Source organism: Octodon degus, unplaced genomic scaffold (assembly GCF_000260255.1).
Source record: "Octodon degus isolate 3935 unplaced genomic scaffold, OctDeg1.0 scaffold00447, whole genome shotgun sequence".
NCBI lineage: Eukaryota > Metazoa > Chordata > Mammalia > Rodentia > Octodontidae > Octodon > Octodon degus.
The window spans coordinates 141,829-161,828 of record NW_004525023.1 but is presented as its reverse complement, the minus strand read 5'-3'; the positions used below and the strand labels follow the sequence as shown (position 1 = coordinate 161,828).

The 20,000-nt window shown below is 37.2% G+C and overlaps 1 protein-coding gene across 1 annotated transcript in view; it reads right to left on the bottom strand.

Annotated features, from left to right (window-relative positions):
- LOC101592553 (liver carboxylesterase 1) overlaps positions 1-20,000 on the bottom strand; it is a 51,217-nt gene that overhangs the window by 12,176 nt on the left and 19,041 nt on the right. The window contains exons 6-9 of the mRNA XM_023708675.1: positions 7,261-7,365; positions 6,339-6,443; positions 3,426-3,464; positions 424-564 (exon numbers count right to left, since the gene is read on the bottom strand). Of these exons, the coding sequence (XP_023564443.1) occupies positions 424-564; positions 3,426-3,464; positions 6,339-6,443; positions 7,261-7,365 (390 nt within the window). The remainder of the gene's footprint in view (positions 1-423; positions 565-3,425; positions 3,465-6,338; positions 6,444-7,260; positions 7,366-20,000) is intronic.

The window sequence follows — 20,000 nt, the reverse complement described above, 5'->3', positions numbered from 1 at the left end:
GATGTCTTTGCTCATCGGTGTTAGGCATTTTAATTCAAGGCATGTTTCATATTTTTCCCACTGTGATTAAATTACTGAAAAAACCTATCTGACAGCTTTAACTAGTGCATAGCTGTGCTTATCTTGGATGTTGAAAAGAAGAAATCTGAAACAGAATATTTCCTACAAGGTATCTAAAAACACAAATGGAGGTCTAAAGGAGTCATGAGTCCATCCTCAAAATGGAAGCTGTTGAGCCTAATCCTATCTTTCCAGAGCTCCCCAGCCTTTTATGCTATCCTGTTCCTCAGAGAACTTCTGAAAAATAATTTCCACTGGTGTCAAGGGGATCTTGGAGAAGGACAACTTCCTGGGACAAGAAGTCAGGACAACGATGGCTGAACATATAGATTCCACATCTGCCTAAGGGCTGTACATACTCACCATTGTAATGATCCAGCCAAACTCTTGCTTGTTGATTCCTATCATATAGGGGACAGGGTTGACGTGCTTTTCTGCCAGAATCTCTTCAGGTGTCTTGGGCAACAGCACTCCATCCACCACAGTGGGAATGAAGGGACAGTGCTGAGGAAGAGAATGTCTGTGATTATGCTGCTACAGATGATAATTCTCTCTCTCTCTCTCTCTCTCTCTCTCTCTCTCTCTCTCTCATTCTTTCTCTCTCTCTCTCATGAGGGTGTTGCATGCATCATAGATCATAGATACCCCAGTGGAGGGAAGTGGCCACAGAAGCTCAAGGTCTAATAACAAGGCTGTGTCTGTGAGACACCAAGGACAGAAATTTGGGGAGCTGATGATCATTCTAATGGTCATGAGGTGTTACTGGTGGGAGAGGAGAAAGGGAAAACCATCACCCATAAGCATGTAGCTTATCTATATCATGTAGTGTTTCCCTCCATTAGGCACATCACACCCTCCTGTGCATAGGAACAATAGACAGCACTTCAACACTATGCTTGAGAACCCTGTCAAATCAAGAAATCACTAATAGAAATAAATATTGCAAAAACTGGGGCACTCATAGATGTCCACAAAAGATACATTTTAGTATGAGAGATGGGGCAATAAAGTAGATTTTCTCCTTTGAAGTCACATGGACACATGATCATGATCTGACTGAAATTGCTCAGTCCTCTGTCAATAAATTCATTGTAGATAACCACAGGAGTCTCACAAGTATAAACTTCATCAAGTAAGTTAATTCACAAATACAGAATCCTAGACTGCTAAGCTTCAACTATGTGTACCTGTTTATCTCTAAAGCTGAGGATTTTAAACTTACCACTGAAAGTGCCTAAATGACATTTTGTCCCCTACTGAAGAGTAAGAGAAAATGAAGACAAAAGCCAAACCCTACTGTAGTCATCTGAGAATACAGACGGGATGAGTGTAAATATTGTTACTGTACAGCAATAGTCCAGAAATGGCTGCTCTGGGAATCAACAAGAGGAGCAGCTCATCTTAGGGAAGATACATAACAGGGCCCTGAGACAGCTGACTGCCAGTAACAGCAGGATAAGGATGAAAGCTATGGCAAAGTAAAGAAAAGGCAAGAATGTTCTGAAAGTGAAAACATCCTGAGCATGGGAACAAAAGTATTATGACTGTGTAGCACTATAACACCAGGAATGTCAAGGAGTCCTGAGTTTGGATGAATGCAGAAAATAATATCCTTTGTATAATCTTTGGTACATCCTTGACCCTCAGGTGTATTAAGACTAACTCAATGGAGGAAAGGCAATTTGTCATATAGACAAGGTTAGGCTTTTATGAAAGGACAATATGTGCTAGCTTAGGCCTGCAAAGTCATGTCTGTAATATCATGGAGAAGAAAAATAAAAGGCAGAAATTAGAAAACATGCACAAGGCAAGCATCCAGGGACTTTGTGTTTCTTCTATAGGAGATCACTGGCATCACCAACCATGAGAATGCCAGTGATGGTTACCACATACCTGTGGACATTGGTAACTGCCTTGTGAGGCTATCTTCATGGTTTTTCTTGGATCAGAAAGTTCAACAGTAGATGTCTCCCTTTTCCTTACACCCCATACTGTTTTCTTCAACAATCTTGTCAGTTATTCCTTGACATACATCCAGACTCTACCCACATGTCTCCACCTCAGTGTACCAGCCCTGTTATAATCAGGCAGAACCCTTTACCCTTGTTTCTCTAAAGCAGTGGTCTCCCAAGTTGTCTCTATGCATTTGTTCTCTCTCTTCTTGCTCTAGTTCTTTGTAAAATCTGAGACATACCACTGCTCTAGTCAGACCACTCTGGTTTACCCAACTCATTCTGAATTAAAATTCAAGTTCTTCTAATGCCCTCTCTAACAAACCCCACCCCTGCCTATTACTGTCAATAGCCTAAATACTCATTTATGCCCTGAAACATGAAATGCATTCTTAAATCTTTGCTGTGTGGCTGAATATATCCTCTTTCATTCTCACAAGTTCTTTAAGAGAAGTGTTATGATACCCAGGGTGGCTGCACAGAGGATAAGATTGTAAGATGCTACACAGCTAATGACACTAGACCAAGAAAACACCATGAAGAGTGAGGAGAAAGAAGAAAGATAAAAATCTGGAGGTTTTCTGGTTTCCAGAAGCCTGTGTTCCCTGTGTCCTCCCAGGAGACCTGCCCTCAAAAAAGACTCTGGATCCACTTAACTAGACTTCTCTCTATCCTGGGAGTAGAAGATTCTGAAAAGTTCTCCTTCCACAGAGCCTTTCAAACAAGGAAATGTGCCTGAGAAAAGTGATAGCTGAACCCAGACTGTATAGATTTGCTGATAGGGAACATTGCACAGGGGATCAGGCAATGTATTCCAGTCCTGTCTATGATGATCCTGGTTGTATTGAGAGAGGAAACTACCTCCTGGGGTGAAGCTGGGCGACTATGGGTTAACCATACAGCTGAAGTGTTTGAGAGAAATGATGGAGATGAATTCCTTGAAGAAACTGATGATTTTGACCCTGACCATGTACAGGCTCAGCTGTGAGTTAAAACAGCACAGCAGATGTATGTGTCTTCATGCCCTTGATCACTCTTTATTGCCTTTTAATCATTGATTCTATAGCTTTCCCTTGTGCAGATTATCAGTGAAAAATTTTGCCATATGATGAAAACAATATAAAAGTGGAAACAGGGCTTTGTGATCAGCCCTTGGTTGAACATTAGTCACTGAGGGATGCCAGCAATAAAAGCCTTTTTGCCCCTATTTCTTGTCTGAGTGGGTTTTGTTCACAATTCTCTGTAGTCTCCTGCTTCAGTATTATCATAGCAAGTCATTTCCCCTCTCTATGCCTAATATGCACACAAGAATGGTCTGTAATTCGGCAAAGGAGAGTGTTTTCTTCAACAGTACATTGGAGTTTGAAGACATAAAGAATCAAAACATGTAACCAGGAAATCACAGGTCTTTACCTCATTTGGGTCTCCAAATAAATCCACACCCAGAAGTTTCTGTGAAGACAAAGATATAAAATGTGAGAAGGCTTTCTAGGGTAAAAATCTCATTCATTCGCACTGTGCTCAGACGCATCATGATTTTCTTCCTGCTTCATCTTTAGCTGGTACTGGAGAAGGGCAGTATACAGGATCTTCTGGGCATAAGTACAAAGTGACAGAGTAGGACAGGGATGGCAGATACAAGCAGGAGAGGGGAGAGTAGGTAACCAAAAGTCAGTGCTGCTGGAACTCTTTAGAGCACACTTGCTGTTGATACATGCCCTGCTCATCCTTTCCCTAATTTCCTCCCCCTGGAAACATAACTTCAATTTTCTTCTTAGGAAAAGGTGGAAAGGGGTTGACTATAGTTGGGGGACTGTGGTAGCTACAATGACTGACCAGGAAAGAGGTGAAGTAGAGTGGCAGGAGACAGAATTCCCATTATGCCTTCCTCATCACCTATGTCCATTTTCTCTTCCATTTCATAACTTTGGGTATGCATATTTGACCTGAGATCTCTACACTCCCAAACATAGACATTAGTGTAAGGCTAGATACGTGCCAGGGTCAGTACAACAGAGTGTACATGAAAATGAATGCTGTAACTTTACGATAAATGATTTCTAAACTGGTAGAAGTCCAGAGGGTGGTTGTCTGTTAAACTTTCCAGTAGATAATTGTGATTCAGAGAAGCCAACAAACAAGAATAGAAGCTGAGTGACACAGCCAAGTAGATTCTCGATAGCTTCAGAGCACTAGGGTCCAACCCAATGGACCTAAGCCTTCTGTTTCTGAAATTTTCAGTTATCTGAGGATTTTATCACAACATTTTTCCATCAAGTCAACCTAAAAGGAACTTTGTCACACAAACTGGTGGATGCTCATTTCAGTTCATGCTTTTCTTTGCTGTGTGCCAATATTACAGTGATTCACAGAGATGGAATTTTCCACTTTTGCTAACAAGTCTGATCTACATACATGAACACTGAACCCTAGTGATGCCTCCATTATGGAGGTAATCCTCACAAGCCAAGTGCCATGTGTGTGTGTGTGTGTGTGTGTGTGTGTGTGTGTGTGTGCACGTGCGCTCGTGCGCGTCCTAGGAACAATGATAATGATGGAAGCACTTTCATTACAACTCAGAAAAGTTTGCTGGGATCACAGGTTCCTTGGATTTTCCCAACATCACCACCGATTCCAAGACAAACTGTTTCTTCTTGTGCTACATGGAGAATGACTAAATATTTTTCATATGTTAAAAGATAGCAGTGACTTAGGGCCAGCGAGACAGCTCAGCAGACAAAGCACCTGCTTTGGCAAGTTCAGGGACTAGGCTGTGATACCTGGTTCTGCATCCCCCATGAGCCCCACCCCCAGGGTGCACAGAGCCAATGACAAAGTCCCAACATGGTAGCGCACCCCTGCAATCCCAGTGCCAGTGATGCTCAAAACAGGAGGATCACCACAAGTCCTATCTATGTAGTGAGGCTCTGTACCAAAACAAAAATAAAAGAAAAAAAAAAAACTAGCAGTGACTTAATTCTTTAAGTATCTTGGACAACCTATTTGACCCAGTTAATGAGAACCCCAAATCTAGGACTACATTAGAGTCAAACCATGGACACACTGTCAAAACAGCACTAGATATTTGCCCTGAAACCATAGAAGTTTCTTCTAGGTTTGAGATCCAGATAGAGAAATGAAAAGCTCAGGTAACTCATGGGACCACAATTAATACTTCCCCACAGAGTGAGTAGTTTCCATGGGCCCTGGATACTGTTCTCTGGAGACTGTCTTGCTGGAATTCCCTGTGATGACACATGGCTATGACCTTCCATCAATGTGTAAGTGTTATCTTCCCTGAGAACCAACACTACTAGCTAGTATGAATTGTGTTGCATCTCTGCACTCCTACTACATTTAACCAAATGAGTCTGTGGTTTTGTTCCTCCTTGTATAGTCCTTTTAGAAAACATAGTATGATCAATTTGTATATAGATCTCCCACTGCAAGCATCCTTCTAGACACTAAGAACAGAGAGATGGATGAATGCCTTGGTCAATACTAGCATTTTTGGATTGATAAATGGATAAGCAAATGAAAGGTAGCAGGTGGGTGATGGATGTGTCATTGTTTTTGGAATAATCAGTGATGTTCTGATGTGGCTTAGGCATACATCTCTTCTTGCCTTGCACACACAAAGCCGTGGTTTCCATCCCCAGCATCACAAAAAAGGGGGAAAAAAGAATGAGTATTCAGTAAAAGAGTTTAGACAGTTAGTTGATAACTGATGGATGAAGGATGCATTAAAAATAGGTAAGTGGAAAATTATGGATTGCTAAGTGCATTGGAAAACATAAATGGAAAGTTATGGATTGATAAGTGCTAGACTAATGAAATTATCAAAGAATTGTACGGAAAGGATGGATAGATAAAGATATGGAGGGAATATGATAAATAAATGATGGATAGTTACAAGCTAACCTAATTGAATCAGAGCTATCAATAAACCTAGAAAATTGGACTACTGCTGTGCTAAAATTTTTGTAGCTTCTAAATCAATCAAGATAAAAAGAATGGTTAGTTGTTTACATAAATATAGACTATCCAATTTCTTCCAATACATCAAAGACTCAAAATATTAGAGTTGAAAGAACTGGAGGATGCGCTTTGTTATTAGTTTTTCATGCTCTTATGGGTACCTTTCACATTTGTGCTATTTCATAATTGAAACTCAAAAAGAATCTCCAATGTGGATGAGTATACCAACAGTGCTGCTGAAAGATCAGAAACTATCCCGGAAGGCTTAACCACTGCAGGACGGAATCTGGAGAGATGAAGTCTAGAGCAAAGGACACAGAAGGGGGACCCTAGAATGGAGCCACCTACCATTTTCTTTTCCACCTCCAAGAGCTCATCCTCTGTCTTCTGGCGCAGGCAGTGAACCATGACAGCCGATGTGGTGGTTTTGCACCCAGCAGTAACAGCAATTTTCTGGAGTGATGACAAGTAAAAGTGGAGTTCCAGAATAGCACCCTTTCTATCTAGCAATGTACACAAAGGGGTGTTACACCAAACACCACTTCTAAATGCAGAAGGAGGGACATTAAAATGGAAGCCATGTGCTCAGGGCTCAACTGTGTGTTGATTCTTTATTAATTGGAGCTGTTACATGACTCAGAAACACAACATATGTGTCTTTGTTAGTTTACCTGTGCTAGTTTTCTGTGATAAAGTTGCCACAAGTTTATCTTTAGGATTATGATGATAGATAGACAAAAATAATAAATAGATAGATAGATGATAGATAGATAGATAGATAGATAGATAGATAGATAGATGATAAGTAGGAAACATTCTCAGAGTTGAAAATCTCAAGAGAGGTTTTTGCCTGGAGGCATATAGGTTTCATCCAGGATTTCACAGATTTGTTTCAAATACCAAGTTTTTTACTTCTTTGCAACTGGTCCTCCAGAAAGCTCCCTGCTCTCCTCGGGCCTTTTTTTCCTCATTCATAATTGAGGGCAATCATTGTACTGCTCTTATAAGAGAGTTAATATGGGTGAAGTGTTGGAGAGTGTACCACATCTCCAACACAATGAAGCTTGTTCAGAGCTGAGGAAACCTAGATAAGAGTATTCACTGGAAAATATAAAATGTAGATTATGGTTTAAATGTGGGCTCTGAAACATCCATTTCTGTTCATCCACTCTTATTTCAATGATGGTTTAAGCATCTCCACTGAATGCACACACCTGTGCATTCCAACTGTCCAGAAGAATATATGATAGTTGAACAGGGAGAAACCTACCTTAGCTATAGGCTTGACATCCTTGTTGAACAGGCTAGCAGTGAAGACCACACCACTCTGAGAAATGGCTCTGTGGAAGAGGTTCTTGGCCAAGGGGGATAATACCTGACAGAGAGTTGGAGTGCAAAATTGTTACTCATAGGAAAGAGATCAGTGGCTCACTTCTCCATTAAGGCCACTCTCACTTGTTCCTCTGCCCCAACCATTTACTCAGAGACACATTAACTCTGAATTTGACAGCTACTTACGTTTCCCTCCTGAATCCAGGCTCCTCTGGGCCAGTGCTCTCAAAAACACCCAAATTCCACAATAAGAGATAGCATAGACCTTTACTTGACTGTCATCATGTACCTCTGATAATCAAAATATTGGAAAAACATTCTGGCATTCATAGTAAAAATTGTCTTAAAATTTCCATTACCAAGATTTATCCTGAGAAAAATAAGTATTAGGAAAGTGCTGGAGTTGTTTTCTAGTAACAGAGTGCTTTCATTGTAAGCCAAAATGTTTTGACTTCATATGTGGCACAGGAAATGGAAAAACTGAGAAGGAAAGGAAAGTAAAATGGTTACAAATGTGACTCACAATGATTTCTAAGAATATTCACACTGTTCATAGCAGTAAAAATTAAAATAAAAAGATTTACAGATTGTTTGGGTGAGCTTCCGCACTTCCCTGCACCCACTGGACCCTCCAGACACATTCCAAGCCCAGCATGTGAGTGAGACTTTCCTCCATGCTCTCAGGACCCCTCCAGATGCAGCCGAAGCCCAGGCCCAGCAAGTGTGTGGGAGAGCTTCCACACTCCACTTTATCTGCTAGATCGCTCGAGACCCAGCCCAGGCCAACTTATGAGTGGGAATTCTTGTCCTGCTCTCTGGACCCCTCCAAACCAATCTCAGTCCTGGCATACAGGCCTAGTGTGAAACTCTGCAGCTGAAGTCCCTGCAGGGAGGCTAGGGGCCAGAACCACCCAGATAATTCAGGAGCGGAACATATTGGCAGAGGGACACAGCAGATTCAGTCCCAAGGGCTGTGGCAGGAAGAAGCTGAGCAGAGCAGCCAGACACAAGCCAGGCACAATTTGATCAACTCAGACTTCATAGATCTGCAACAAGTAAGCTGAGACACTTTGCTAGACCCAGATCTATAAAGGAATATTCCCTCTTTCTCTCTTGCGAGACAGAGGGGGCAAAAGGTAACCAGGGTGAACTAGTTAGTCTGTAAAACACCAGGTACATCAAGGGGAGGGGATCAGAGAGAACTTCTTAGCAGAATTAACCTAAATACAAGTTCCCAATTTAATATCTGCTTAGCTACATAGACATAATGATTGCTCTTACTGTCCAAAATATAAACCCACTAGTTACAAAAGTTTGTCAAATCCTAAATATCATTACCCATTATTAGTGTTCCTCATTGCAGTTCCGTAAATAGAAAACTATAACTGCCTTATACATATAATCTCTTTTGGTTAAGACTCTCAGTAGGTGCTAAGGTTATACCTGCACCAAAGTTCTACATTAAAGATCAAAGGACAGTGCTATACAAAATGACAAAGGGAAGAATCAAAATGCAAAATGAGGCCCCAAGCCCAACCAGAACAAGTGCAGAAGACACTAGCACAGAAGACATTGGGAATCACACAGCTGAAATGCCTGTATGGTGACGAAAGTAAAAAAAAATTTAAAAAAAAAAACATGCAGAAAGCAATAGAGGAACTCATATCAGAAATAAGCTCTCAAATAAAAAAGAAATCTCTACATAATATCGCCTGATGTAAAGAATCAACTCCAGAAACATATAGAGGAAATAAGATAAGAATTAATCTCTGAAGTAAAAAAAAGAAAGGATAAACTATAAAGAAAGAATTAAAAACTGCTTCTCAAGAAGACATTGATAAAAAATAGAGGAAATGAGAAAAATGATGGAATTTTTTAATTTTACTATTTCCTTATGAATATTATTGAGAAACACATAGAAAGACAACAGTTTCAAAACCGATTAACAGGGCAGTTTAAATAATTAATACATTGCATATTGTTATCTTCTTAGTGGGTATTCATAGTACAAGGTGCAGACATGATATCCTGTCCAAACACTGTTACTACAAATTTTTCTTCTCATTGAATGAAGAGAAACTAACTGTATATCTACACTAACTATTTTGTATATACAGATACAAAATGGTCCTTCCTTTGTATCCCATTTTTTTGTTTAGTTTTCTTAGAGATCAATATTCCATTGCCAAATAAATATGGTAGGTGGGAGAATTCAGCAAAATAATCCAATATAGTCCAGTAGTCCATAACAGTACCAGGTTTTCCATAGGACTAGAAAAGTCAGAAGTTGTTGACTTCAGCATTTCACAGCTCAGCATATTAATAAGGCTTTAATTTTTATACCTCGTTTTAATACTTTTCTGCTGGATGATTAAGACCAAGATAAACAAGACTTATATAACAAGAAATGTAACTTTTTATGTGATAAAGTCAGTCAAGTCCCATTAGAATTTATCCTGTAACACTGTACCGAAGTTTGCAGATCCTCTGTCAGTGTCAGTCATTGGAATGAGTCACGGCCATTGCTTGACCAATTTGATCTCTATGAAAGCCTGAGAGAAAGATTTTCTCCATGTGATTCTCCTTAGGCACACTCTACATCATTGATCACTTTACTCTGAGGGCCCATAATCTCCTTGAAAAGAAAATATGGGACACAACTGAGTTGCATGAAGAAACATTATAGGTTCTCCTATGTCCTGAGTCTTCACTGACATTGAAAGTCTAGGGCCAAAATGTTGGCTCTCTCTACAGCCCTTCTTTCTGTCTAATTTTTGGTCTACAAACTCAGGTTGTTACCCCTCAAGAAGAGAAGGTTATTATTATGCTACAACATATGCAGTTGGTTTAACCTCACTATCTGTCTGAGTATCAAACGTCTTAGGCATAACATGGAACAGGTATTTTCCATCTAGTATTGACATGTTAAACTTTAAGTCTCTTCAGAATGTGGAGAAAAAAAATTAAATAAAAAGTATTTTTAAAATATGAATAAATTATTACATATTTTTACACAGAAATTTAGAAATCTAACCATGTGCAGCACTGTAGCAGGACAGTTCTGTGACATTTTTTGTTCTTGTCTCTTTTTTTAATTTATTATCTCCTTGTTTTTCTAAATAAACATTTACTTGAGAGACAGTATGGCAATAATTGGTATGTCATGACCAGCAGTACATATTTAGAAGACCAGAATGACAGGCATTCCAAGCATGACCCTTCTATTACATATTGCTATCCTCAGTGCACCTGCTTAGTTCACAGGTACCAGCATATATAGTTAGTCAGGGTGAGAATCCTACCAATTAACTGCCATTTTCAAAAATGGGCTGATATTTCTCAGGATCATTGCCTTACCCATCTTGTGCATATACATGTATAGCTTTGTCCCTGTCATGTTTCCAAGCTTTTCTTCTTGCCATCTCGTCATTGTCAAATCCTCAAGTTCTCACTCTCCATTTAATTGTGTTATACCTTTCTATTTGAATTTCTTCTTTTGAGTTCTTATACTAAGGAGATTGCATGATATTTTCACATGTGAGTCTGCTTTATTTCACTTGAGTATATCTTCAAGTGGCATCCACTTAAATATAAATCCTATAAGTTTGGCCTTCTTTATAGCTGAGCAATACTCCATTGTATAACAAAACCACATCTTTTTCATCCATTCCTCAGGTGATGGGCATCTTGATTGAATGAGCAATATAGGAAAGAAATAGATCGCATGAAACAGAGTCAAAGAGATACAGAGTAACTTAAAATGTCAACCACAAACTTTTGAAACTGTTTGACTGAAAGTGAAGATAGAGTTTCAGATTTTGAAGATGCTGTTGTGGCTAGTGAAAAGTTAAGAAAAGATCTCAAAAACAACTGGGATGCCAAAAAAAATAATTCATCTTCTGTAAAGTGATGCAAAGATGAGCAATGTGAGACTAATAGGTATCAATGACAAAGGATTCCTACAAATGATATAAAACAATATGGGCATAAGTAATAGCAGAAAACTTTCAAAATATGGGGAAACAGTCTGACATTAAAGTAACTGTAGCATTCAGAGCTCCAAAAAACATCAACCCAATTAAAAACATACAGAGACATATAACAGTAAAGATCCCAAAAGCATAACAGAAGAATAAAATACTGAAAGCCACTAGGGAAAAGAAACAGATCACATTTAAAGGAAAACCCATCAGTAGAGCAGCAAACTTCTCTTCACAAACCATGAAGTAAAGAACAGCATGGAGCAGAGTATTTCAAGTCTCCTATGAAAATAAATGTCAGTACAGACTACTATACACTGCATAACCCTCTCTCAAGTTTGACAGGAAATTTAAATACTTCCATGACAAAGAACAACTAAACAACTTCATGATGACAAAGCCAACCCTACAGACTACTAAAAGATGATGTAGAAAGGGACCAAAATGATCACAACTACATGAATGAGAACAATGAAACCCAATAAATAGCGCAAACAAGCACAGGAGAAAAAGGAATAAACAACATTAGGTAAATAACATGTCAATCACAAATCCATATATCTCAATTATAAACATCAATGTAAATGGACTCAATTCACCAATTAAAAGAAATAGCCTGGCACAGTGGAATAGGAAACAAACTCCAACAATATGCTGCATGCAAGAAACATAGTTAATTCATAAAGATATTAATAGACTGAAAGTCAAAGGTTGGAAAAAAATACTACACACACCAGCACCTCAGAAAAAACCAGAGGTAGCAATCCTGTTCTCAGATAGTCTCAATTTCAAACCAAGAATTATCAAACGAAATAAAAAAGGCCACTATATACTGGCTAGTGGACATATTCAAGAGGAAGAGGTAACACTCATAAATATCCATGTACCAAACATGGGAGCACCCAACTATATAAGACAAACCTTAATGAGCATTAAAAATCTAATATCCAATACCACAATCTTAACAGGAGACCTTAACACTCTCTTATCCCAAAGACATAGGGCAAACAGAAATAAATAAGCAAAACGTAGCAGAATGGAACCAGAGCTCAGAACAAAGGGCCTTAGTGCATATATACAGAGTGTTGCACCCAACCAGAAATGAATGAATATTTTTTTCTCAGCTGCACATGGGTCATTTTCTAACATAGACCATATACTAGTCCATATATCAAGCTTAAGTATATGCACGAAAACAGATATTATCTCATGCATATCATCTGACAACAGTGCAATGAAACTGGAAATAAACAACAGAAGAAACCAGAAAAATCACATAAATACATGGAAATTAAACAACACATTACTCATCATCCAATGGGTCACAGATGAAATTGAACAAGAACTTGAACAACATCTACAATTCAATGAAAATTCAAGCACAGCTTCTCAAAATTTATGGGATGCGATGAAAGTAGATTTAGAGGGAAATTTATAGCTGCGAATTCACACTTTAGGAAAACAGAACGGGAATAAGTGAACAACCTAATGCTGCACCTTCGACATCTAGAAAACAAAGATAAAACCAAACCCAAAGCCCAAAGATATGAAGGAATCATAATGATTAGAGCAGAAATTGGTTCAATTGAAATGAAGAAAACAGTTCAAAAAATTAACGAATTAAAAACTGGTACTTTGAAAGATGACATAAAATTGATAATTTCCTAGATAATCTCATCAAAAAGAAGAAAGACAAAATACAAACAAGAGCAATAAGGAATGAAAGGGTGTAATTACCACAGACCCAGTGGAAATTCGGAAGATCATCAATAGCAATTATTGAGAATCTTTACTCTCACAGAAGATAAGACGTGGAAGAAAAGGACAAATTCCTAGGCAGGTACAAATTGCCAAAACTTAAACAAGAAGATACAACAACTCTCAATACCCAATAACAGCCAATGAAATACAAAATGTAATTTTAAAAAACCTATCAACAACAAAAAATCCAGTTCCTGATGGATTCAGAGTTAAACTCTACAAAAAAAATTGCAGAAGATATAATCCCTATTCTCCTCACACTCTTCAAGGGAATTGAAAAGGAAGAAATCCTCCCAAAATTGCTCCTGGTCACAAGTATGATACTGATACCAAAATGAAGGAAAGATACTATTAAAAAAGAGATCTACAGGCCAGTTTTCCTCAAGAACAAAGATGAAAAAAAAACTCAATAAAATTCTAGCAAATAGAATACAACAAATCATCAAGAAGATTATATACCGTGACCAGGTAGGATTCATTCCAGGGATGCAAGGATGGTTCAATATACACAGAGTTAGAAATGTAATACACTACATCAATAGAGTGAAATAAAAAAACCACATGAACATTTCAGTTGATGCAGAAAAGACTTTAGACAAAGTCCAACACTAATTCAAGTTCAAAGTCCTACAGAAAACTGGAATAGATGGCATCAACTTCAATCTGATAAAAGTCATCTATGACAACCCTATGGCTAACATAATTCTAAATGGGGAAAAACTGAAACCTTTGACTCTCATATCTGGTGCAAGATAAGGATGTCCTCTATTACCACTTCTATTCCATATACTTCTGGAATCATTAGCTAGAGCCATTACGAAAGAGAGAGATATAAGAGGAATCAGAGTAGGTAAGGAAGAAGTTAAACTATCATTATTTGCAGATGACATGATACTTTATTTGGAAGACCCCAAAAAAGTCCACCAAGAAGCTAGTAGACTTAATACACAAATTCAGGGGCATAGCAAGATACCAAGTTAAAGCCCAAAAGTCCATATAATACCTCTACACAAACAACAAACACATTGAGAGGGAAAGTAGAAAAACAATACCTTTCATGATCCACTGTGGAAAATGAAATACGTAGCAATTAATCTAGCTAAAGAAGTTAAAGATCTATTCAATGAAAATTACAGTACTTTTAAGAAAGACATTGTAGAGGATTTCAGAAAATGGAAAGATATCCCCTGCTCCTGGATAGGAATAACAACATTGTGAAGATGGCCATGCTCACACCTATAATATTCAATAACGGAACTTAGAAAAAATGGGGTATACCGATGAATGTTCATTTTGTATCTGTGTATTCAAAGTGGTTAGAATAGATATATAGTTTCATTCTCTTAATGAATACAATGATTTGTTCTAATGGTGTTTGTAAATAGGATCACAAGTCTGCATCTTGTACAGCAATTAACCACTAAGAAGAATATATGCAGTGTATTATTTGTTGAAGCTGTACTTCCGATTTGATTTGAAACTGTCTCATTGCTATCTGTTTATCAATAAAATTTTGAAAAAAAAAAAGATGGCCATGCTCTCAAAATTCTTGAACATATTTAATGCAATCACTATCAAAATAGCACCAACGTGTCACACAGACCTAGAGAAACTGTTCCTAAAATTTATTTGGAACCAGAAAAGACCTGCAACAACAAAGGCAATCCTGGACAAAAAAAGACAAAGCAGGACGTATTACAATTTCTGACCTGCAATTATGTTACAAAACTACTGTGATAAAATCAGCTTGGTATAGGCAATAAAACATACCTCAGCATCAATGGAATAGAGTAGAAGATTCAGTAGCCACTACAAACACCCTGCCACATTTTCTTTGAAAAAGTGGCTAAGCATTCTTACTGGAAGAAGGATAGCCTCCTTAACAAAACATTGCTGGAAAAACTGGATTTCTACATACCAAAAACTAAAACCCAGGGCTATCGCCATGCGCTAAACCAAAGTCAAAAGGGATTAAAGATCTAAACATTAAAACATAAACACTAAATCTCCTGGAAGAGAAAGTAGGAGGAACTCTTGAAGACGTAGCTGTAGGCCCAGAGTCCATAAACGAAAATCAAATAACACTGGTAATATTTCAAAGAATTAAAAAATGAGACCTCTACTTATCAAAAAACTTTTGCATGTCAAAAGAAATTACCAACAAAGTGAACGAACAACCGACAAATGTAGAAAAAAATCTTAACTAATAAGCACTCAGTCCAAGGTCTTCTCCATAGAATTTATAAAGAACTAAAACACATTAGAGCCTCAAAATTTAAAAACTCAATCCAGAAATGGGCGTCAGAGATGAAAACACACTTCTCAGAGGAAGAAATTCTAGAAGCTTATAAATATATGAAAAAAATGATCCAAATCACTGGCCATCCCTAAAATGCAAATTAAAACAACACTGAGATACCATCTCACCCCACAAAGAATGGCTATCATAAAGGAATCAACAAATGTTGGAGAGGCTGTGGGCAAAAAAATCCTTCTCCACTGCTGGTGAGACTGTAGACTGGTACAAGCATTATGGAAATCAGTGTAGAGATTCCTTATAAAACTAGGACTGGAAATCGCATTCAAAATTCGTATCCCCCTACTGGGAATTTTCCCAGAGGAACTGAAAATATAACATCATAATGATATAGGTGCACTTATGTTTATAGCAACACAATTTGTGATAGTTCATTTCTGAACAATGAAAATGCCCATCAACTGAGCAATCGATGAAAAAGATGTGGCAATGTTATACAGCGCAGTATTTCTCAACTATAAAGAATGACAAAATCAAAACCTTTATATTTAAGTGGATGCCACTTGAAGATATACACATAAGTGAAATAAACCAGACCCACATGTGTAAATATCCAATAGTCTCCCTAGTGTAAAAACTCAAAAGAAGAAATAATAATAGAAAGGTAGAACACAATTAAAAGGAAATTGAAAACATAAGGACTAGACAATGAAGAGAGGGCCAAGAGAAAAGCTAGGAAACATGACAGAGGCAAACCTATACATTTATATGCTCAAGATAAGTAAGACAATGATCCTGAGAATCTTCATCAGGTTTTTGAAGCTAGCAGTTAGTTGATAGGATTCTCACCCTGACTAACTATGTATGCTGATACCTGTAAACTAAGCAACTGCACTGAAGACAGAAATGTGTAATACTAGGGTCATGCTTGGAATGCCTGTAATTCTGGTCTTCTAAGTATGTACTGCTTGTCACATCATAACAATTACTGCTATACTGTTTGTCAAGTAAACGTTTGCTTGTTTTTTTAAAGGGCAATAAATGAAAACAAGAGCCAGAAAAAAATAATATCATAGTTGGTCCTGCTACAATGTGGTATATGGCTTGATTTCTAAATTTCTGTGTAAAAATATGTAATTCTATATTCCTCTTTTTTATTTATTTTTTTCTCTTTTTTCTTCACATTCTGTATGGATTTAAGGTTTACCATATAAGTACTTCATGGAAAATACCTTTTCCGTGCAATATCTAACATGTTTGATACTCAGAGAGATAGTGAGTTTAACCTCAAATGTCCATGTTATAGGGTAATAATAAAATTAAATTTCTCTTCTGGAGCATTAACAACTTAAGTTTGCAGACCAAAAATTACAGAAAAAGAAGGGCTACAAGTTCTGCCAACATGTTGGCCTTAGACTTTCAAGGTCAGCGAGGACTCCAGACATAAGCGATCCTGTACTGCAACATCAGGTAACTCAGTGATGTCCCAAATGTTTTGATCAAGAACATTATGGGGAAATAGAAGAAAGGGATTGACGATGTAGAGTGTGCCTAAGAGGAGTCAGACAAACATAAATCATTCTCTCAGACTTTCACAGAGAGTAAATTGATCAAACAATGGCTGTGACTCATTCACATGGATGACACTGACAAAGGCTCTACAAACTGTAGTACAGGGTCTCAGAGTAAATTCTGAGGTGATTTTACTGACTGGAATATACAAAAGTTACATTTCTTGTGATATAGGTCTTGCTTTATCTTGGTCTTAACCATCCAGCAGAAAAATAAAAACACGAAGTATAAAAACTGAAGCCATATTAATGTGCTGAGCTGTAAAATGTTCAAGTCAACAACTTCTGACGTTGCCAGTCCTACAGATAGCCCACTACTATTATGGTCTACTGGATTATACGGAATTATTTTCCTGAGTTCATGCACTTACAATATTTAAATGCCAATGGAATAACCATCTCTGACAAAACTAAACAGAAAAGGGAAATATAAATGAAGGACCATTTTGTATCTGTATATACAAAAGAGGATAGATAAACAGCTACTTTCTCTTAATTCAATTAGAAGAAAGCTTTATATTAATAGTGTTTTACAGGATATCATGTCTGCCTCTTCTATCATGAATAACCACTGTGAAGAGAACAATATGCAATGTATTAATTATTGAAACTCTCCTCATCGATTTTGAAACTGTCTCATTGCTATTTATTTCCCAATAAAATTAACTAAAAATTATTTACATACTGTCAGATTTTTGTATACAGACATGTTTATCTCAATATGTAATACCATATGTTAATAAAATATAAATTAACATAAGATGCTTAATTTTAGGGAATATTTATATCACATTATGCTTTTTAAAACTTAAAAACCAGTGAAATGTGAAGAGAGCAAGAAGAGAATGGAAAGACACAGGACTGAAACATAGTTGTATATATACAGATAGGTATAGACAGAAATGAACTGTGGAAAAAAACTCTTAAAATACATGCTTAAAGTTCCACAGTGACTCTTCATTGTGAATGGAAATGTGCATGATTATTGTATTTTTCTAGATTTAAATATTTTCATTTTCCCTATTATAAAAATTTGAATAGTAATAATGCTTGCCAGCTGTTCCTGAGACAAAGCATTACTATGAAGAATGAATAAAGAACTCAAAATTATCAGACCTCCCAAATTTAAAGATCCAATCCAAAATCAACACCTGAGATAAATACTTCTCAGATGAAGAGATACTTTCAACAAATAAGTGTATTTTAAAATGTTCAACATCACTAGTATTTAAGAGATTCAAGTTAAAACAACACTAAGATTCCATTTCACCCTGGAAAGAATGGCTATCATCAGGAAATCAGTCAGTAACCAATACTGGAGGAACTGTGGAGAAAAAGGAATCCTCCACTGTTGTTGGGAATGTAGACTGCTAAAACCACTGAGGAAATCAGTGTGGAGATTCCTGAGAAAACTAAAATTGCATGTCCCATTGGACCCACTTATTCACCAGCTGGATATTGTCCCAGGAGAATTGAAAACATCGTGCCACACGTATATATGTGCACCCATGTTTACAGCAACTTGTAATAGCTAGATCTTGGAAACAACCCAAATGTCTATCAACTGAGGACTTGATTAAAAAAGATATGGTCTTTTTATACAATGGAGTACTCATCCATAAAGCATGATCTGAAAATTTTTATAGATAAATGGATGCAATTGGAGACCATACTTATAGCTGAAATAAAACACACACACATATGCAAACATGGTACTATCTCCCTAGTAAAAAGCTGAAAGGGTAAATAAGATGCAGAATGTACAATACATACTGTAGAATCTGAATAAACTGATCAAAAAGAAATAGAAACTGGGATGGGTGAAAGGAGAAAGAAATAAAAAAGCAAATATATACATGATATACGTGTGTGTGTATATATATATGTATATCTTGTATACATATATGTACCTACATGTATATATACATGTGTTTGCATATATGAATGTATGTGTGTATATATCTTGTATATGTGTGTACATATGTATATACATTTATATACATGTATGTGTATATGTTCATGAATGTATATAAATATGTATATACATGCACATAGGTACATGTGTAAATATAATGTATGTAACATGTTGCATAAGTGTATTTGTGCATATATCTGTATTTATATGCATGCAACAGAGAGTCAGTCCTGATGGGGTATTTTTTTTGGTGTGTGTGATACTGCTATTCAGCATGGTACCTTGAGCTTACCAGGCAGGCAAGTATGCCTCTGAGCTATATACCTGCTCTTGACGCTGCACTTTCAAACTACATATTGGTATCATCCTTGAATATTCAGAAAAAAGTATTTCATATTTTTTATTTTAAAGGGAAAAAAATTCAAAACAAGAAATAGGAGAGTAACAATGATTAATATATTTTATACTGTCACCTTTAAATTAGTTATTCAGAGTACAAGACATAAGCATTTAATTGTTCATAAATATTACCTCAAACCCTTCTTTTTAATTAAGCAAAATTAGTAGTATAACTATCTTAATTATGTTGTGTGTATATGCAAGATATATATTTTTTTTCTTCATCTCTATCTCCCTGTCCCATGCCTTCACCATTCCAACTTCTATCCCTCTTTTCCCTCATCTGTTGCCCCTCCTAAACTTGGCCCAAAGTTCCAGAAAGTGTTGTCCTCCATTTATGGCATGGATAAGTTATCAGGACACCACAGAGGAAGCTCAAGTCTCCTCAACATGTGAACATTGCTTGGAAGGAGGTAAACACTTCATTCAGCTCATGTTCTTCCATCTTGCTATGTCTAGAGCACAGTCATCTCTACTTCTCAAGGCAAGAAAGGTGAATCCAGTGTTAAAATGACTATAAAGAAGAAAAATTAAGCCAGGTAGAGAGTAGAAGAATGTTATTGCTATAGGCTGAAGCTGGAGAGTCTCAAAACCTCAGGAAATTAAACTGTGCCTAAGCCTCCTTGAGGACAAGGAAATGCAGGTCTTTGCTCTTCACAGGCTATTCCTGATCACTGAGCAAACTCAGCTCTGAATTCCAATTTTAGAAGCACAGGGAGGGGTCAGAGATATGGCTCAGTAGAATAAGCACTTCCTGGCAAGTGCAAGGGCCTGAGTTCAATCCCTGGTTCAAAA